General features: G+C 43.6%; 1 protein-coding gene across 8 annotated transcripts; it reads right to left on the minus strand.

Annotated features, from left to right (window-relative positions):
- Positions 1 to 942: 942 nt before the first annotated feature.
- Positions 943 to 20,844, minus strand: LOC140898748 (C-type lectin domain family 12 member B). 8 transcript variants are annotated; one of them, XM_073313111.1, is made up of 7 exons: positions 20,638 to 20,844; positions 10,460 to 10,558; positions 9,472 to 9,615; positions 5,586 to 5,664; positions 3,201 to 3,319; positions 2,349 to 2,462; positions 943 to 1,319 (listed from the first exon to the last, which is right to left on the minus strand). In XM_073313111.1, the coding sequence occupies exons 1-6, from the start codon at positions 20,726 to 20,728 to the stop codon at positions 2,350 to 2,352; spliced, it is 645 nt and encodes a 214-aa protein (XP_073169212.1). In that variant the 5' UTR covers positions 20,729 to 20,844; the 3' UTR covers positions 943 to 1,319; position 2,349. The 8 variants fall into 8 exon arrangements, with proteins under 8 accessions (XP_073169212.1, XP_073169202.1, XP_073169172.1 ...); XM_073313101.1 differs by having other exon boundaries at positions 943 to 2,168; XM_073313071.1 differs by having other exon boundaries at positions 5,510 to 5,664.
- Between the last annotated feature and the right edge of the window lie 1,115 nt (positions 20,845 to 21,959).

The raw sequence follows: 21,959 nt of genomic DNA on the forward strand, positions 1-21,959 counted from the left end.
ATCCCAGCCAGGGCTTTGTCAAGCCTGACCTTAAAAACCTCTAAGGAAGGAGATTCTACCACCTCCCTAGGTAACGCATTCCAGTGTTTCACCACCCTCTTAGTGAAAAAGTTTTTCCTAATATCCAATCTAAACCTCCCCCACTGCAACTTGAGACCATTACTCCTCGTTCTGTCATCTGCTACCATTGAGAACAGTCTAGAGCCATCCTCTTTGGAACCCCCTTTCAGGTAGTTGAAAGCAGCTATCAAATCCCCCCTCATTCTTCTCTTCTGCAGGCTAAACAATCCCAGCTCCCTCAGCCTCTCCTCATAACTCATGTGTTCCAGTCCCCTAATCATTTTTGTTGCCCTTCGCTGGACTCTCTCCAATTTATCCACATCCTTCTTGAAGTGTGGGGCCCAAAACTGGACACAGTACTCCAGATGAGGCCTCACCAATGTCGAATAGAGGGGAACGATCACGTCCCTCGATCTGCTCGCTATGCCCCTACTTATACATCCCAAAATGCCATTGGCCTTCTTGGCAACAAGGGCACACTGCTGACTCATATCCAGCTTCTCGTCCACTGTCACCCCTAGGTCCTTTTCCGCAGAACTGCTGCCTAGCCATTCGGTCCCTAGTCTGTAGCTGTGCATTGGGTTCTTCCGTCCTAAGTGCAGGACCCTGCACTTATCCTTATTGAACCTCATCAGATTCCTTTTGGCCCAATCTTCCAATTGGTCTAGGTCCTTCTGTATCCTATCCCTCCCCTCCAGCGTATCTACCACTCCTCCCAGTTTAGTATCATCATGGAGGCGAGAGGCCCCGATGATGGTCGCCTAGAGTCCTACTGCGGTGGCCAAACTGTTAGGGGAATAAACAATTAGCCCTTGCTCTCACCAATTTAGGTGCTTGATTCGACTCTAGGATCCCACGAACTTCTAACTTCTGAGTCTAATCTATATATGCGTCTTTTATTAGTTAACAGAAATACAGCTCGAGCTGGGTGCCTCAGGAGAGGGACCCTGCCCCTCAGAAATTGCAAGCAATTATACCCTTTACAGTTGGTAACACCGTCCTCGCCCATGTCCAAAGTCCAGCCCCACAATTTGAGTAGGGGTCTCTGTTCTTTTCCATTGGACAGTTCTGTTGCTGAGTGGACAGTCCGTTGCTGGGTGCCGGATTTGCTCCAGGAGACAGTCAGTCCTACTCCTTGCATTCTTTTTTATCTTCGGTGATAACAGGCAGTCTCTCCTGGTTTTGTAGCTGCTTCTTCAGCATTCCTCTCAGGTCATCTTGACCTCGGCCTTAGGCTTCAACTACTTTAATCACTTATGCTAAGTTATAAGAACAAACTTATTGAACATTCATATAAAATAGCATATAAGCACTTTTTTATAACAATAACTCCACCTCAATAGAGGTGTTGTCCTTAGGTCGGTGTCGTTAGAGCAGCGCAGTGTCCATGTAGACACTGAGTTATTTACATCACCTGTTGTCTGTCAGCCCTGAGTAGGGCTGACAGCTGAAGCTCCCCCCACCCTGGTGCTGACAGCCCGAGCTGTCACCAGGCACTAGCTGGAGCTGTCAGCACCCGGGCCAGGGGGAGGGCTCCAGCTGTGAGCCTGGCCCCTGGCTGACAGCTTGGGCTGTCAGCACTGGAGCGGGGGGCGAGAGGGGAGGGGAGGCTGACAGTTGAGGCTGTCAGCCCCAGGGCTGCTGAACTGCAGCTGTCAGTGTCCCACAATCCCCTACCTCAGTCAGTGGAACCACTCCTAGTCGGGGCATGTCCCACCGACAGATGGGACATAGTGTGGACGTGAACCCACCACTTTAATTACTGTGTTGGCTGTACATTGACTTCACTTAAGTTGACTTAATTTTGTAGTGTAGGCAAGCCTTTAGTTTATGGTTGTCTGAGGGAAATAACTGAAGTGTGATGAAACTTAGAAAAAAATTATTTCAAGTTGGAACTCAGGGTTTATTTCCAGTTTCTCCGGTTCCATGCTATGCCTGAAGTTCCCAGTTTCAATCTGGCGTCTGTTACACATGTCAGAACTGCACTGATGGATTTTGTGTTCTCTCTGGTGCATGGCAGTGGTATTTTGATGCTGACAGTAGCTTATTTTTGCAAGTGACTTCCTAAGACTCTTTCCAGTTATTGTCTTGATTTTCATAACTGAACCCTAGTGTGGAGGGAAAGAAACAAGAAGTTCTGGTGTAGCATATAATAGAACGCCGATTTTAATCCCCACTCTGAAAATTCTGAAAAAAAGTATAAAAACCTCACAAGAAAACAAAATGCACTGAGTATATGTCCCATCATACTGATGGAGCCAGTGTTCCTTCTGGTGATGTTTCTTTACCTCAGCTGGACAGCTGCTTTCTCACAGATCCATAAGTGCTCCTGTGAGCAGTCATCTTTATACATTTTCCTGTCATATAGGCGTGCACATTGATCGTATCCACATCCGCGGTCCCTGAAATAGATGTTTTAGAAATAGATTAACATTGTTTGTGTTTAGTAATTTTGAATATTTGTTCATTATTGTATAGATCTGTGTTAATGGTGACATAAATCGTATCATAAGAGGAATGGGAACTGCCCCTTTAAGAATAGGGTGAAGGCACCGTGAGCGAGCTGCTACAGAAGCTAGTATTCACTGTGTGCTGCTGCTGCTGCTCCTGGAAAAGGACGGTGGCCTGTAGCTGGGCACTGGGGAGGTCTCTGTCTGCAAAAACCTCCTTACGCAAAAGGTTGGAAACCCAGAGCAAACAATGGTCTCTTTAAAAAATGACTCTAGTGGTTAAGGGTGTAGCACACAGACTGTCATCCTAGAAAATGAGGCATCGTTTTACTGTGTCCTGACATGTGCATTCTATGCGTGTGTTCAGGACCCTCGTGTCTTCGCCAGTTTCCTTAGGGGGTAAATAATGCACAGCTGCCCTACAACTGGTTTGGATTTCTGCCCCTTCCTGCCAGCTCAGCTGTGCCAGCCAGTGCTCCGCATGGCCAGTGCCAAGTCTCCAGCCTTGTTTGCCCACTCCCGCCCTGCCCTGTGCAGAACGGAGATTAGCAGCTCACAAAGGCTGTTATTGTCCCTGTGCGTCTCTGTCAGAACACAGGTAGGCAGCACAGGAGAGTAAGGGGGCGCCTTATGCTTCTCTCCTGCAGGGGTCCTGGAATGGGCCACAATCAGGCCCTAAATATTCATTACCAATCAGTTCTCTGTGCTGAAAAAGCTGAGCCGTCCTCCCAATGCCAGCCGTTCCCTTCAGATTTACATGATAATCCAAACCAGTAATAGTCTCTAATCTGTCTTGGAGGTACATGATTCTGTGAGGAAATCACAACAACATTACTTAAATAAAGAACTCATATTCTTACCTTTAAAAAAACCCCACTAATGTACATTAGTGATGGGAGAGAACTCCCAGCCAAAGCTATGGCGTCCACCCTTCCTGATGTGATGATATATCCCGGATTTGTATTACAGGACTGTTCAAGTGTCTCAGATTATTGAAATGTTGCAGGACAGATATAAAAGTCACCATTGAAGTGAGTCAGATTTTTAAAAGGTATTTATGCAGATAAGCACCGAGTGGGATTTTTCTAAAGTGCCTAACACCCATTAAAATCAATGGGAGATAGATGCCTGGGTGCTTCAGAAAATCTCATTAGGTGTCTATCTACATCTTTAGGTGCATAAACACCTTTACAAATCTGCCCTAACGGCCACATTTTTAAAGGTATTTAGGCATAACTATGCTCAGCTTTGCAACACCTAACTAATTTAGGAGCCTAATCCTCATTTTCAAAAGTGACTTGGGCACTTCGGAGCCTAAATGTGTTTGAAAATGAGATATCGTTTCCTAATCAGTTCAGCATTGCAAAGTTGAGCACGTAAGCAGCTAAATACCTTTAAATATGTGGGCCTAAATGCTTTGGTAATCTCGGAATAAAAGAATATTTGAACTAAATGCAAAGATGGACAATTTCTATGAACTCATGTCTTAATCTTTTAGAAATCTGACAGATGCTGACATATGATACAACATATAATAGTTGGGAAAACTGACAAGAAATATTTATGATAAATATTATTTCTAGTTTCATAAAACGACAGAAATTAGAGTTAGAAAAGCTGCTACCTTGTCCACGCACCAATGCAAGGTGGATTTCTTTATTTTGTAATTTAGAAAATGCTTCCATATAAAGTCTCTGAATTCATGTGCTCCAGTTAGTAGAACATATGACTTTTAAACAAAAAGTCAAAAACAATAGAACTCTATGCCCAATCCAGTTATAAACTTTAGACCAAACAACTGAACTCCAATTCCAATAAGCAACAGCCTGAAGAAAGGCATGGGATCAGCTCCATGCCCTAAAGATCCACAAATTATGTTTTTTTTGTAGCAGCACAGGAAGTGAATTCCAGACTCCAGGTTCCTTCACTAGAATGCCCTGTCTCTCCATCCCCAGGCATTTGAACTTAGCAGTGGTTAATTCTACCTACTCAGCTGGCCTCAGTTGCTTTGTGACAGTCCATGGCAGAAGAAGTTAGCTACCAGGGAGCTTGGACAAAACCCGCATAGGGCTTTAGACAGCAAATTCGAATCATCCCTTGCATTGCATACGGCAGCTAGAAGTACAGTTGTTTCTGGAAGTTGTCTGAGCAATAACAGAGCTTTGGTGGACTTCTGCTGTTGATTCTGCCTTGCTGCTCCTCAGTGCATGTTGTCTTTATCCCACGCTCCCAGCTCTCAACCTATGCTTGGCTCCCGGCCCTGATTTACTGTCTTCGGTTTAAGATGATTGCTGACCTCAGTGAAAGACCGTGGCCCAACCTGACCCAGACTGTTGCCTCACACACTCAATCTGGTAACAGTATCTGACTGTGTGCTTTTGAGCTGGCCTGGCCCCGGATTGATCTCTGACCTTCAGCCCCAGTATTGAGTAGCTCACTCCAGGCCCACAGGCCACCCATGACTTGGCCTGACAATAGGGGCCTAATTCCCAATTGTCCTGTGCCTTCTGTTGTCATTTACATGGGTGTAAACATCTACCAGATCAGATTGCTAACATTTTATGTCGACTTTACCACATTGTAAATGAAGAAGTGAATCCTGCTCTCTCTCTGCCCATCTGATGTGGAAGTGTGGAAATCCTGCCCTTGAACCCCTCTAGCAGCCAGAAGAGCAGGACAAGTGTTATCCACATAGAACTGATCAACCTACTCCTTAAAGCACCCAGAAGGCAGTGCTCTGTGTGGAAAACCCATTGTTCATAACCACAGCAGGATCTGAGAGACTCACATCTACTCTTTGCTTTAAAAATATCCTATGGTGGTAAGTTCCACAAGCTATTTATCCAGTGTCTGACAAAGGCACTGTTCACTGCAATGTACCACACCCTCTAGATAGGAGGCAATAGAGCTGTAGTAACCAAACTGCATTTTCTGTCTTGGGTGGCTTATGAGAAATTTACATCCAGATAAAATAAAAGAGGCTTGGGTAGGAGCTCTACCAGCTTCTCCATGTCTTGTAGCATGAGAAGGGTTGAATTCTGTAAGGAACAGAATTTTTGACTCTGCTTCCAGGACCTTTTCTCTCTTGAAATGTAGAAGCAGGTGTCACCTCCCATCCATTGCCAGTTTGCAGGGCAGAGTGTACAATTTGGTCCTAAAAAAGAGAGAGAAATTGTCTTTGTTTCTCATCCTAAGCAGTTCAATTTAGAATACAAGGGCTACTGCCATTGACTGGAAAGATGCACATAGAAGTTGCAGAGCTGTCATGTATATGGCACTGATCCTCCACGGGCCAAGCCCGGGATTATCACTAGCCTGTGTGAAATGATCTGCTGAGTCTCAGTTCTTTTAAAGTATGATACGATCTCCATTGAGAAGGGCTGGATTTTGCATTGCTGAAGAGGTAGAAACTGTGTTGAACCCAGCAGCAGAGAACGTTGTTATATCAGGAATCACCAGATCGAGCTTCTACACATAGTCTTACAAGTTCTGCTCCTCAGCATGAGAGCAGTGTGCAGTCTCTGAAGAGATGCTGTATTGTTGTTAGGTTTCAGAGTAACAGCTGTGCTAGTCTGTATTTGCAAAAAGAAATGGAGTACTTGTGGCACCTTAGAGACTAACCAATTTATTAGAGCATAAGCTTTCGTGAGTTACAGCTCACTTCATCAGATGCATACTGTGGAAAATACAGAAGATGTTTTTATACACACAAACCATGAAAAAATGTAAGGAGAGTGATCACTTTAGATAAGCTATTACCAGCAGGAGAGTAGGGTGGGGGGAGAGAAAACCTGTTGTAGTGATAAACACCCATTTTTTCATGGTTTGTGTGTATAAAAACATCTTCTGTATTTTCCACAGTATGCATCCGATGAAGTGAGCTGTAGCTCACGAAAGCTCATGCTCAAATAAATTGGTTAGTCTCTAAGGTGCCACAAGTACTTCTTTTCTTTTTGTTGTTAGGTTTGTGATTCAGGTTCTTTTTTATAAAGCTGTTACAAGCAGCAAGAGAATTTGCTCTTTCCCTTAATCTTTGTAACTACAGTTTATTTCTGGGACAGAGTTGCCTGCTGGGACCCAGACATTAATGTGTGGGCTGAGATTCCTGAAAGCAAGGATTGCCTGTATGCTGTTTGTGACCACCTCTGTTCCAGGTGTATCTAGTGTAAAGAAACCACTTGCACTAAGAATACCCAGACTCCTCATGATTAATTTCTCTTCCAATGGAAAACTGACCCTACCAGGCCCTGAAATCTGCTGTGACTCAGCAAAGAGGCCACTTTTTTTTTTAGTGAACAATCTTGCAGCGGCCAGAGAATGAGAATGGGGATGGAGACGGTATGAACTACCAGGATCAAGACTTTTTCCATCTTAATTGATAACATTATTATGAATCTGAATGTCCTTTATGTAAGGCCCCTTTAGACCACTCTGACAACGTAATGGTGCTTTAAAGGGAGTGTAAATGGCTCCCATAGCAGTGTAAAGGAGAATCTGCTCCTATACTATCTTTAAAGGATAGTTCATACATAACATACCTAAGGCAAAAATCATAAAAGCAAGGTGGTTAAAGGTCAGGGCATCTAACAGGGCATATCCTCTACTCCAGTGGTTTTTTTCACAGACCACTTGAAATTTGCAGAGGCTCCACTAATTAGGTGAGTGGCCCTTCGTTCTCTTGTGTGTGGCTGCCCAGGCGCGCACCTTAGAGGAAAGTATCTGTGGACCACCTGAATGGAGCTCGCAGACCACTGATGGTCCGCAGACCACAGTTTGAGAACCTCTGCTCTATGCCTCAACCTAGGAACACACATCCTACTAGAGCAACCACCATACAATGCAGAATACACACTGTCATCTGAACTCTGCCCCAGTGGGGACACCAGACTTACAGAATAGCCCTCCCAAAATCTCTACACCCACAAACAGACCTGACTTTCCGAAAGCACTGTCCCAATTATTCCTTCTGCACAGTTCTGGAAAAACCACACTAACTCAATGTTCACATAAGGGCTGTTCCACAGAGATCCTTCTCTTTATAAAAGTAGCGTCTGCTTTGCTGAAGACCTTCCTTCCATAGATGATGCTAGATTAGAAAAGCCCATTCATGCTCTGTGTTAAGTTCCAGTTTCAGAGAGAGGGGACATTACTGGAGGCATGTGAAAATTTCTTGCTCTTCCAATATGATCAAAACTAGTGCTGGTGAAAATGAAACTCCATTGTCCTTTTCAAAAACAAAATGTGTTCATGTTTTCCACTGGTGAACCATTGTGCTTAAGGATCTATTTATAAAATGATTATCAATCCCTCTTCCCCAGTCTCAGACCACTGGTAACCTTAGGCACTAGAGCCAGGGTCAGAAATAAATCACTTTTCCCATCTCCCTGAGATACTGGGCATCACAATGAAAGACTCTGATGATCTTTCCAGCTCTGCTTATTTTTCTAGTGTTTTGCAAGCAACTCGTGTACTCCACCCTTGAGGTTCCATAGTGAATCCACGTTAGAAGCCAATCAATATTGCTCCTTAATTAGCCAAAGAGGGCAGTGCAAAGTAGAGCTAACCAAACCATTTTTTTTTAGATGAGGGACTGAACAAAAATATCTGAAAAAAATGGTAAGTTTCCAATCAGAGGTGGGTTTTTTTCATTTTCTCGCTGAAATGAAAAATTGAAAAAAATTTCCTTGATGTTAAATGAAACCACATTTAAAAATGAAACTATTCATTTAGAAATGGAATGTTGTTAGTTTAGAAAAATATCAACGCAATGGAAAAAATTTGCTAAAGAGTCAGTTTGGGGTTGAACAAAATGTTTCCTTCATCCCACAATGTTTTGTTTCCAGACATTTTTAAAGGACTAGATTGAGAAAATGGCCAGAGGAGGAGGCCCTCTTAGAACCCTTACCTCGGCAGGTAGGGCATTCATTTGGAGGGGATATTTGGGTTTCCTTCGCCGATGCATTGATATGAACCTCTATCTCCTCTATCCCAGGAGAGTGAGCTAGAGGCTATTCTTGGATGAGGTTCTCTTAGTCTATTTTGTGGAAGCCATTCCACTTTGTATAAATAATTTAAAAATATTTGGAGCAGGGACATCATCACAGGTGAGGGCCCTAGCACCTAAACTGTAATCATTCTCCCAGTCATGCTCTGCTTTTGTGAATCACTCTGCTTTTGTGAATGGCACCTAAATTCTTGTGTTTATCTAGCCTGATTTTTTTATTTTATTTTTTTTTGCCAAAACAATTTGGGAAATACTTGTCCAGTCCTCTTATACTTTCTGGACAGATATAAATAAATAAGAATAAACTTTTTTATTTGACTTTTTCATTTTTTTCGTTATTTTTTAGTTTGTCTGACTTCAACCTAAGTTGACGAGTAGTTTTGGACACCCCTTTGATGATTTACTATTCAAAAAAAAAAAAAAAAAACAGTTGCCCAGCTCTATTGCTGAGTGATATAAAGCATTCCTGCTTCTCCAGACTCTGAACATGCTGCTTCTTTCACACTTCATGACCCAGTCTTAGAGGAACTGAATGAAAGTTGATCCTTAATCTTCCAAGCTGTTATACAGACCACTAAGCAACATCACTAGTGGACAGTTACTATCTGATACTGTTTTATGGCCCATGTGAAATCAGTCAGATAGTACCAGTTCAGTTACTAGGAGGAAGGTGTCAGCATCACAAAAGCACAATAATAACTGGCATTAATTATTTGCTTTCTTAGCCATTTGAACAGAGAAAACAAGGGCTGAATGGCTCATGAAGGAGGAATTCCCTTGTACCTCACCTCTCTGCTAATTGCATACAATTAGTGATCGTCCTTTTCAGTGCAAGTATAGAGGTCATTTAATGGGGTGTAATTGGAAGAGAATAGATGAAATTGTACAACCATTGCCCAACCTGTATCTATTCTGGAATAAAGGACAGGAGTCCATTTGCATAACAATCCTATTTACCATTATTCTTATTTTTTTCTTCCCCTTTCAGACACAAATTGTCTTTCATGTCTTGCAGCCTTTTTGAGGAACTTGTTTGCAGAGTTTCCTGGTTTTGCTTGAGGTTTCCAATCTGTTTCTGGAAGTCACTGGAAACCTGAAAAACTGAAATTCACAAAAAGCATTTTGTATTCTTATAATTTATTAATAAAAATTATTCCTGTCATTGTCCTCTTTTAATTTTTGTATCCGGGGGTAGCCGTGTTAGTCTGTATCCACAAAAACAACAAGGAGTCTGGTGCCAGTCATCTGTTTTTTTTTAAATTTTTGGTTATTCTATTCGTCTGGTTTAAATTTTGTGCCTTGTTTTGGGTAGTAACCTTTAGTATTGGCATTACAGGTTTAGTGTAATTTTTCTATTTTAAAATAAATTTTAAATAAAATGAGCTGGCTTTTTAATGAGATACAAAGCCTTTCACCTTTTTGTCACCAATTGATATCCAGCGCAGGTCAATAGTAACTGAAAAACATCCCCACCTTATAAGTGTTCAGTGTGAAATGAATTAGTGGATGTCACCCAGTTCCTCATGGGACTGGTTTCCATATCACAAAAAAGAGCATCATAACTTGGTGTCACCAAAAGGCTTCCCTTTGGCAATTTAAGTAGAGAGGTTAAGGAGTGAGTGGGCTCCAGAAATTGTCACTTGCAGCAATAACACTACTCTGGAGCTCAACCAAGGTAAAGTACATTAATGGGTGATAAGAACAGGAGGACTAGTGGCACCTTAGAGACTAACCAATTTATTTGAGCATGAGCTTTCATGAGCTACAGCTGAAACACGGCTGCTACTCTGAAACCTGTCCTTAAGGGGTGATAGTGTATCTGGGAAGCTTGCATTACCACTGCTCATGCTGTACCTGTGTGATGGTTAAATCAACAACTTCAGACTACAGGGGATGGATAGATACCTGTATCAAATTCACCAAATAAAAAAGTATTGATACTTACACACAATCCCCAGGGCTAATAGCCCTACCAGCAATGCCAAGCACAATGTGAGGAAAGTCAGGGCAGCCAGACGCCATGTGGGGGATGAAGTGGGGCGCCCTGCAGAAACAGCAGAAAAAAGTCCAGACCAGTAATATATATAATTGGTGCTTTAGTGGGGCCAATTTCACAATGCTGAAAACAATTATAAACCACATCCAAACCAGCTGGGAGGAAGAATTTAATCAGAAAAAAATTGAACGATAATTGGGAATCTTTAAACAACACCTTACTAGATGTCCCCAATGCCATAAGCCCACAATTGAGGAAGAAGGCTGTGCTAAGTTTAAAAAAAAAAACTAGTTTAGAGTAGAATTAAAGGCAGCTGTAAAAAATAATAATAATTAAATACATAGCAAATGGAATAAAGGGGAATTAATATAAATCAGAAATTAGGAATTGTAGAAAATTGATAAGGGAAGTCAAAGGACACAGGGAGCTATCTAGGGCAGCAGAAATAAGAACAATAAGAAGGAGTTTTTAAAATATATTAGGAACAAAAAGAATCCTGACAATGGTATTGGTCCATTGATAGATGGATATGATAGAATTACCAATAATAATGCAAAAAAGGCAGACATGCTAATATATATTTCTGTGCTGTATTTGGGGGGAAAGCAGATGATGCCGTCTCATCATATGGTGAGTACACTCTTTCCCATTCCACTTGTATCTCTGGAGAATGTTAAACAGAAACTGGTGTGACTGCTGATGGAATACTATGTCCAGTTCTGGTGCTCACAGTTCAAGAAGAATGTTGATAAATTGGAGAGGGTTCAGAGAAGAGCCATGAGAATAATTAAAGGATTAGAAAACATGTCTTATAGTTATAGAATCAAGGAGCAAAATCTCTTTATTTTAACTAAGGGGTGACTTGATTATAATCTATAAGTACCTCCATGGGGAACAAGTATTTAATAATGGACTCTTTAATCTTTCAGAGAGAGGTATAACACGATCCAAAGCCTGAAAGTTGAAGCTAGACAAATTCAGACTGGGAATAAAGTGTAAATTTTTAATGGTGAGAGTAATTAACTGTTGGAACAATTTACCCAGGGGTGTGGTGGATACTCCATCACTGACAATTTTTAAGTGAAGATTGGATGTTTTTCCAAAGCCGTGTCTACACTAGCGAGCTTACGTCTGTGCCGATGCAGCTGCGCCGTTGCAAGATTGATCGTGTAACTGCTCTATGCCAAGGGGAGAGTGCTCTCCTGTCAACTTAATAAAAACACCTCCATCAGTGGTGGTAACTATGTCCGCGGGAGAATCTCTCCCGCTGACATAGCACTGTGCACACTACCACTTATGCTGGCAAAACTTATGTTGTTCAGGGAGTGGTTTTTTCACACCCCTGAACGACATAAGTCATAGCGTAGACATGACCTAAAAGATTTGTTCTAGGAATTATTTTTGGAAAGTTCTATGGCCTGTGCTATGTAAGAGGTCAGACTAGATGCAAGAGGTCAGACTAGATGCTCATAATGGTCCTATCTGTCTTGGAATCTATGAAAACTAATAATGAATTCAGTGACTAAAAGCTCTGCATTCTGGAAATGCCTTATTTTGCTGCTTTGTTCTTCTTCCTTCCTTCCTTCCTTCCTTCCTTCCTTCCTTCCTTCCTTCCTTCCTTCCTTCCTTCCTTCCTCCTTGGTTCCCACATACCCACAAAGACACTGAGCCAGCTTCTGATAGGGCAGACTCAGAAATGGTGAAAGGTCTGCTTGGAAAGGGCTGCAGCTACACAAGTTTCCAACAGACTCTCTTCCACTGCAAGGGCTACAGATGGTCAGCACAGACCCTTGTTGGCCTTTACACAGGGCTTCCCCTGCAGAAGCCTAACCTGATCCTGTATTGTTCTTCCGCCATTGTACCCTATCTGTTAAAACTTATCCCATGACTTCTTTCTGCCAGAGAGACCTGCCTCCTCTGCAGTTTCTTCCCCCAGCTGAGCTCCCTCAGTCTACTTTTAAAGCCTAGCTAGCTCTGCCTCTTCTGGGCAGGAGACAATTAGTTAATCACTCCCAGGTGTGAAGCTGACTAACTAGGGTTCTTTCCCTTACTTTACAGAGGATGGGGATGCTCTGGCACCGGATCAACACCCTAAGCCAGCCCCCAGGTATCCTGGCCTGACTCCAGAAGAAAATTTTGGAGTTCTTTTGGCTGAAGCTGCACTGGGTCTCTGTGGGGGTCCTGAGTCTCCTCCTGGGAGAGGGTGGACAGGACCTGCCCTGCCTTCGCAGTAAGGTCCATGTCTACCACCTTTAGGCCCTGCAGAGACTCCTTTATGGTGCAGGTACTCCAGTGTAGAGTTTTCTGGTGCACGCCTTCCTCCACCATCTCTGAGGGCTCTGATACAACCTTCAGCTCTTCTACCTCCATCTGAGGGGTCTTCTGCAAGACCTGTCTGAGTTGCCGGTCTTCTACTGGGACATCCTCAGGACCTGGAAGCTGGACTTGATGACCAGGTCCATGGTGGCCGCCAGGAAGGAGGACCTCTTTGCAGAACCTCTGCTACACAACCCCCAGCTCAGTGTACAGGTGGCGGAGTCCCCCTTGGTGAGCCAGAAGTTGGTCCTGACAGGTATCACCAGAATCGGGGAGACCTCCTGGAGTAAAACAATTGGACCCCTGTCGCTTGGCCAGCACATGGGGCTCTCCATCCCTCAAGTTCGACGGTGTATAAGAGCAGCCATACGAGGTCAGTCCAAAGGTCCATCTAGCCCAGTATCCTGTCTTCCAACAGTGGCAATGCCAGCAGCCCCAGAGGGAATGAACGGAACAGGTAATCATCAAGTGATCCATCCCCGGCTGCCCAGTCCCAGCGTCTGGCAAACAGAGGCTAGGGACACTATCCCTGACCATCCTGGATAATAGCCTTTGATGGACCTGTGCTCCATGAATTTATCTAGTTCTTTTTTTAACCCTGTTATAGTCTTGGCCTTCACAAAATCCCCTGGCAAAGAGTTCCACAGGTTAACTCTGCATTGCGTGAAGAAATACTTCCTTTTGTATACACCAGGAGGTGAAGGCAGCCTTTCTGCCTGTCTCTCAGGCCTTCCTCGAGTGGGTTATTCAGGAGGGTTCTCCCTGCCTGCCCTTCCCCCCAGCTCTCTGGACCTCTCCATCAGGCCCCTGTCCTGTGAGCCTCCCCCTCATCCCCCCCGACCACTCCCTCCTCACCAGATGAGCTGGCTGCACAACTTGCAACAGGTCCATCTCTGAACTGTTGCACTGCCCTCCTCAAAAGATGCTGCAAAGAATCTGGCTACAATCAATGTGTGTCCAGAGAGCACTGAGAAACCTGTGTGCCTTCTTACAACACGTTCCTGGGGGCAGACTATTATGTCTTCTTCTGAAATCTTTGACACTGGTCAGTGTCAGAAACAGGATTTCTTTCTTTGCCTGTCAGCCCAGGTTCTGGGCACTTTTGAATACTTAAATGGCCCAGATCCTTAACTCTGCTGTGACCCCTATGCACAGCACCTCTGGGACACTGTGGCATAGCTGGCACAGGAGGGTAACACCAGTGTAATAGCTCTGATGCTAACTTCCTTCCCTATGGCTGGTGTAAACCGGTGGCTCCAGAAAAGAAGACACCACTGGGGTTTCCCTGAACCGGTGATCCCCAACTGCTCCTCCTCCAATGACCATTTATGGTCACGAGCACCTGCAGCAAAGTTGGAACAGCCTTCAGAGTGCTCTAACTGATTCCAGAGGACTGGCTTAGAGCACAATTGGCCCAGGATTGGGGATAGAACAAAGATGGTTTCCAGACATTCTTGCACATTCCCCTACTGAATCATGCTGTGTGCTCCTCTGCCTGAACCAGGAATCGGGGCCTGTAACACACTGATGCCGTCTGGTGATTGCTACTTTCCTAAAAATGACAAAACTGCTAAATAATCTGGCATTTATCTGAATGTAAAGGCAAAATAACCTACCACCTTCCCTACCGAGGTACAGCCCCAAGCTGGAGCCTGACAGCATCACATGTGGTCTCTGACAGATAAGGAAAAAAGGAAGTGGTTTCAGTTTGATTCACTCGGGATCTGAGGTTTCCCTAGCTGAATGCAAGCCCTTCTGCAGAGATCAGCCTGGGGCTCTGAGGTCCAAACTGGTCAGGGAGCCAGAGCAAACAAAAGTTCTGTCTGGAGAGTTTTGTATTTAACTAATCTCTCGTTCATTGTTTCAGAAAAAGGCTCTGTGAAACAGAGTTTGTGTTTTGAGCCTTTTTTTTTAATTCTTGCATTTACAAATATTCCCATGGTCTCTTTTTTAAAAGGACCTTTGACTATTTAAAGTATTTCCCTCTTCTCTGGCTCTGTTCACCCTCTCGCATGGAGACATCACAAACGCTCTATACTGTGAAAGTGAGTTATCATTTGTCACCAAATGTTACAACCTCCCGTGAGAAGGAAGCAGGTCAAAAATGAAAGAGAACTAAGATCCTATTTCCCCCATAGACCAGAGTTTGACAACTATAAAATCCTAATCTAGGGCAATATCCTGCCATTGTTGATTCTGCCAAAATCCCCATGGATGGCACAATATGTCCTCTAGACTCTCAAACTCTACTCTAGAACCTGATCCCACAAACACTACCTTGCACACTGGTCACTCCCATGGGTAGTCCCATTCAAGTCAATAGGATTACTCATGGTAGAAAGTGCTCTCAGCAGTTAGTGTTTGCAGGGATCCTTACATTATACAAATATGCAGGGGAGGGACAACATCTCCCTCCATGCTTTGAACTGCACAGTGCATGCTTCTGTGCTTCTGTTAATTAATAATGACAATAAAACAAAAGGAGAAATTCACCACTGGTGTAACTCTACTGACAGTCATGGATTTAGAGGAGTGAATTTGGCCCATTCTGCCTAAGATTAGGTTGACAGTACTTCCCAGTCCAGCTAATTTAAGCACAATAACCAAAAAAGCTCCTTAGAGATTGTACCTTTTTCCTCAGGAGCGGCAGGTTTTGGGATATTTTCCAGTGCATAAGGTTTATTAAATTCCAGATCCGCATATGTTATTTCCTCTGTCATAGCTGGTGAAGAGGGAAGCTTATATTTCAAGTCAAAAAGTTAAGGCACATTCAAGGTTCTGCAGCAGATGAGTGAGGAACAATATCTGTCATTTTAGAGAGGGCTCCTTTTTAATGCATTGGTAGATACAAATGATGCAACCTGGATGTCAGAGCAGAGTGGCCCAGAACTTCCTATGACAGGATGTTACAAAAGAGAAATGTTCCCTTTTGACTGAGGAACAGTCCCCCTCTCTTTCTTCCTCTGCCTCCCTTCTCACCCATCTACCCACCACTTATTTCTCTTTGCAACATCTGTCTGTGTAAATTCTGTGCTTTGGTTTTTAAAGAGGCAACTTGTTTCTGCAGAACTGCAGGGTCAGGATTCATATGTGGGGATGAATACAGGATTTTCACAGCATTATGGTCATGTTCTGTTATGACCAGATGCATGTCGTAGGGGTTAGTACTCTGCACAGTCCAGCAGCAGGCTTGGGATCAATTCTCAGTCCTTGTCGCTTGCCACAGGGTGCTGAGAGTGCTCCAGAGACTAGGTTCTGTCCCCAGGAGTTAGAGTTCAATGTGACCATGCAGAAGCCCAAGTCCAGGTACTTGGGCCCAGATCCTTGGCTGGTATAAATCAGTGTATTGATAATTGATTTATAGTCCAATGTACATCATCTGGCACCTGGTTTCTACCAGCTCAGGTCAGAAAGAGCAAGGAGTGCTCCAGGGATCGGGGCCAATGCCTGGGAACCACTGCTTGTGCTCTGATATGTGAGACTTCAGCTTTATTAACATTCCTGGAATCTTGCTTGTCTAGGCCTAAGGGGATAGTCTTTGACACAAGGAAAAGTTCAGGCAAAGGGACAGGTTTTGAGGCTGCACAAGAAGGTAAAAGGAGGATGCAACATGTGTGCTGGCTTTTGTGCCTCCTCCATAAGGGCCAGCAAAAATTGTAGACCCTGCACTCTTCTCAGTGCAGTGACTGCTCCTTTCTAGCACACCCTGTAGTGTAAGGCTCTGAAAGGGGACAGGAAGGAGGGAAGGAACTGGCTAGCCTTGGAAGACAGTGCATGCTGCACCCTCCTAGCAGACAGAGCACCAGGTGTGTTATCTGGTGCACCAGAGAGATCCACTGTATTTCTGTGGGCCACAGGGATTCCCACTGCTCCTGACCATACAGCATTAGGGCAAGTTTTGTAACAGCCAAAGCAACTGAGACACAGAAACAGACTCCTTTGGGGAGGTGGTCAAGTACTCAGTGATACTGAGAGATTCCAGAGAGTTTAAATTAGATGTGGGGATGCAGATGTGGGACGTACACCATTGTGAAATGAAACAAGGGCTACAACATGTGGATCAGGAGCAGATTGTAAATGATGTCACAATATGAATTGCTAACAGAAATAGGACTGATTCTCATTTACAGTAGGACCACCTTACACCACTCTGGCAGTGTAAAGGATCTTTAAGTGAGTGTGGATGAAATTTACACCTACTTTAAGATGTCTTTGCACTTTCAGATTGGTGTAAACCAGCCTTAGGGTGACTGAGAATCAGGCCATAATATGGGGTTTGTTTTGTTTCTCCCTCCAATTAACTGAAAAATATTATAGACATTAACATTTTCATCATCTCAGTTGTTAGAAACATAGAGAAGGAAAATTAAATTTAAATTATCCAAATGTTAACCTGTGTTCCAATAGAGCCCAATTCTACAAATGCTTTGCACAATATTATCTTTACTCAAATGAATAGCCCAGGTGAATTACTGATGTGCTTAAGTGTTTGCAAGTACAGGTAATTCATTTGGACTGATCAAAGAAGAAAACACTCTCTGAAATTATTTTAGTTATTAACCAAAATTCCGAGTGTCCCAACCTTTAAATTTGTGTTTAAATTCGGCAGAGAATTCCGTCTCTCTCCCTGCAGATAGGGTTTTTTTCCAGGCTGCACAGTTCTCTGCCTACACTTCCCAGCAAGCCAGATGACCTACACAGCCAGTGTCTGTGGTTTGTTTTGTGCTCCCTGACAGTTAATCAAAAAAAGGGGGCATGACCTATGCTGAGGTTCCACCCAAATCAGGGGCCCCATGACAGTCATCCTTTGTGAGCTGAGAACTCTGCCCCTCTTGTAGCTCTTGACTCACATTTACACTGCCACTCACATCCATATTTCCTCTGTCCAAGTAAGAAGAGAGTTAACCTTCTCTGAGAAAGCATCCAACAGTAATTTTCTCCAAGAGGAATTCACTCCAGCAGACATTGTTGTTTCCTTAAAGAAGTGATGCTTAAAAAATTAAGCAAGTTACAGATGAGAAAATATAGACAATATGAGATATTATGCAGGACACTGTCCAGATTCTTATACCTCACCTATCCCTGTGGTATGTGAACATCTAACAAAGTAGCTTCAGTGAGGAGTTGCATTATCACCAAAATGTCACTTTGGAGAATAAAAAGTAAACTATGCATAGGAGAAGAAGTTAGTTCCCTCTTTAGCACTTACCTCTTCTGCTTGTAGCACAAGCATCTTTGCTTCTCTCTCTTCCTATCAGCAACATGGCTAGTGACAGCCACTTGGGAAGAAAGAGTCTGCATTGAGAGACCTTTCAGAGATATAGGCCAATTCTCTTTCTGAGCACAGGTGATGCAATTAACAGAGTGGGACCAACAGTGGGAGTTATCACTATACCACCAACATAAGGGCGTGGTGTTTATTTTATTTATTTTATTTATCTATCCACTTCAGGACACTGCCCTCCAGCAGTGCCCACTACTCCAGACTTACCCCCTTCCGGGGAGGTTAACAGCAGGTTTGGGGACTCGCACCTGCCTCAGTGGCCAACCTCAACCCAAAGTCTAGCCCCCTTTGCCAGAGTGCCCCTGAATTTCAGTGATCACCACTATGAGGCAGCCCCTTGGGGACTGTTGCAGACAGGCATAATTTAGAGAATGTCCGAGGCTGCTATAAATTACACTAAGGAATAGGCCAGCCCCATTGACCTCAGAATCAGCACATGTGGCTTCAGCTCTCCTTTATCCCCTCCTTTCTCAGCTGCACTGAATAGAGCTTTGGCACAACTGAGGATCTGGCCCCTTCTATTTACTTTGTGGTTTTTCTCTTTACTCTCTACTGGAGGCAAAATAAACTTTGCTTTTATTGAAAATAAATATGGCTCCACTTCTCCTCCCACAGGGACTGGTGCAAATGAGGACTAACCCCACTGAATTCAATTCAATTAGATTGCTAGAAAGACAGAACACAGTCAAGTTCCTGGAAGTGGTTATAGTAAGTGTCAGTGGACACTGCCTTTCCTGGGCACTCCAAAGAAAAGGAAGTTCACTTTAAATGTCAGAGGAGGCTGGGTTGGGAATGAGGGAACAGAATAGACCCAAAGAGTGGCAATGCCCTCCTCAAAAGATGCTTCAAAGAAGCTGGCTGCAATCAGTGTATGTCCAGAGAGCACTGAAAGATCTGTGTGTCTGCTTACAACATCCTCCTGGGGCCTGACTTTGAAATCTTCCTCTAAAGCCTTCGACATTGGTCAGTATCAGAAACAGGATTTCTTTGTTTCTCTTTGTTTTTCCAGCCAAGGTTCTGGGCACTTTACAATCCTTAAATGGCCCAGATCCTTAACTGTGCTATGACCCCTATGCACAGCACCTCTGGGACACAGCGGCATAGCCGGCCCAGGAGGATCATACCTGTGTATTTGCTCTGATGCTAACTCTCCTCCTTATGGCTGGTATAAAATAGTGGCTCCAGAAAAGAAGGCACAGCTGGGGCTTTCCTGAACTTAGGTGATCCCTAGCTGCTCCAATGGTCATTTATGATCACTAGCAACTGGAGCAAGTTGGAGCAGCCTTCAGACTGCTCTAATTGGTACCAGAGGACTGGACTGAAGCATAGCTGGCCCAGGATCAGGAATAACACAAAGGTGGCTTAAAGCTACTTTGCACATTCCCCTCCTGAATCATGCTGTGTGCTCCTCTGCCTCAGCCAGGAATCAGGGCTGAGAACACACTGATGCTGTTTGGTGATTGCTACTTTCAGAAAAATGGCAAAACTGCTAAATAATCTGACATGTATTTGAATGTAAAGATGAAAAAACCTTCCACCTTCCCTACCAAGCTACAGCCCCCAGCTTGAGCCTGAAGGCAAAACGCTTTGTCCTCTTTGACAGTTAACCAGAAAAGGGAAGTAGTTTTCTATTTCAATTACTCTGCTGCAGAGAACAGCACGGGGGCTCTGTGGTTGAATTGGTCAGGAGGCCACAGCAAACCAATTTCCTGATTTGTACGTGTTTTGATTAAATAAACTCTCATTCATTGTTTTGTGAAAAGGTTCCACGAACTGGGGTTTGGCTTTTGAGGGTTTTTTCTTCCGCTTTCTAATGTCACCTTGGTCTCTTTTTGAAAATGCAGCGTTGACTGTTTAAAGTGTTTCCCTCTTCTCTGGCTGTGTTCACCCCCTCACATGGAGACAACACAAACACTCTGCTCCAGAAACTCGAGTTATAATTTGTCACCAAATGTTACAATCTCCCATGAGAAAGATGCAACCTGGAGCAGGTTAACCATGAAAGCAAACAAAGATCTTCTCCTCCCCATGGACCAGAGTTTGAGAATTTTAAAATCCTAATCTAGGCTGCATCGTGCCATGGATGATTCTGCAGAAATGATTATGAACTGATGACACAATATCTTCTCTAGCGTGTCAAACTGTTCTCTAGAGCCTGATCCCACAAACACTTATTACCTGGCATACTGCTCATTCCTATGGGTAATCTATCCAAGTGAATAGGACTACTCATGGCAAAAAGTATTACTCTCAGCAGTTAGTGTTTCCAGGATTGGTTCCCTACATAAGAAAATCTTCAGGGTAGAGACAGCATCTCCCTCACGCTTTGAACACCAATGTGCATGCTTCCACACTTCTGTTAATTAATAATGACAATAAAACAGGACAAATTCACCACTGGTGTGACTCTACCAAGAGTAGAGTTAGAGGATCAAATTTGGCCCACTCTGCCTAAGATTAGGTTGAGAGCACTTCCCAGCCCAGCTACTTTTAGCACAATAACTAAAAAGCCCCATAGAGATTGTACCTTTTTCCTCAGGAGCGTCAGGCTTTGGGACATTTTCCAGTGCATACGATTTATTAAATTCCAGATTCGCATATGTTATTTCCTCTGTCATAGCTGGTGAAGAGGGAAGCTTAAATTTCAAATCAAACAGTTATAGCATGTTTCAGGCTCTGCAGCTTTTGAGCAAGGAGCAAGATCTGCTGTTTTAGAGAGGGCTCCTTTTTTAATGCATTGGTAGATACAAATGATGCAACCCGGATATCAGAGCAGAGTGGCCCAGAACTTCCTCTGACAGGATGTTACAAAAGAGAAATGTTCCCCTTTGACTGAGGAATTGTCCCCCTCTCTTTCTTCCTCTACCTCCCTTCTGACTCATCTGCCCTCCACTTATTTCTCTTTGCAAAATCTGAAGAAAACACAGCCCTTCGGCAGAGAATTCCATCTCTCTCCCTGCAGATAGGGGTTTTTCCAGACTGCAAAGTTCTCTGCCTATACTTCCCAGCAAGCCAGATGGCCTACACAGCCAGTGTCTGTGGTTTGCTTTGTACTCCCTGACAGTTAAGCAAAAAAAGGGGGCATGACCTATGCTGAGGTTCCACCCAAATCAGGGGCCCCTTGACAGTCACCATTTGTGAGCTGAGAACTCTGCCCCTCTTGTAGCTCTTGACTCACATTTACACTGCCACTCACATCCATATTTCCTCTTTCCAGTAAGAAGAGAGTTAACCTTCTCTGAGAAAGCATCTAACAGTAATTTTCTCCAAGAGGAATTCACTCCAGCAGGTATTATGGTTTCCTTAAAGAAGTGAGGTTTAAAATATTCAGCAAGTTACAGATGAGAAAATATAGACAATATGAGATATTATGCAGGACACTGTCCAGGTTCTTATACCTCATCTATCCCCGAGAACCTAACAAAGTAGCTTCAGTGAGGATTTGCAACATCATCAAAACTGCAGTTTGGAGAACAAAAAGTAAACTATGTGTAGGAGAAGAAGTTAGTTCCTTCTTCAGCACTTACCTCTTCTGCTTGAAGCACAAGCATCTTTGCTTCTCTCTTCCTTCAGCAGCAAGGCTAGTGACAGCCATCTGGGAACAAAGTCTCTGGATTCAGAGCTTTCAGAGGTATAGGCCAATTCTCTTTCTGAGCACAGGTGATGCAATTAACAGAGTGGGACCAACACTGGGAGTTATCACTATCCCACCAACATAAGGGTGTGGTGTTTATTTTATTTAGTTAGTTAGTTAGTTGGGTGATCATACAATAACTTTACTGAAGTCACTGGGAAAGTGAAATGATGAAGTTATTTATATACAAACAGATATTAAGATGAGGAAGTTGG

This window comes from Lepidochelys kempii, chromosome 1 (assembly GCF_965140285.1).
Source record: "Lepidochelys kempii isolate rLepKem1 chromosome 1, rLepKem1.hap1, whole genome shotgun sequence".
Classification (NCBI taxonomy): Eukaryota; Metazoa; Chordata; order Testudines; family Cheloniidae; genus Lepidochelys; species Lepidochelys kempii.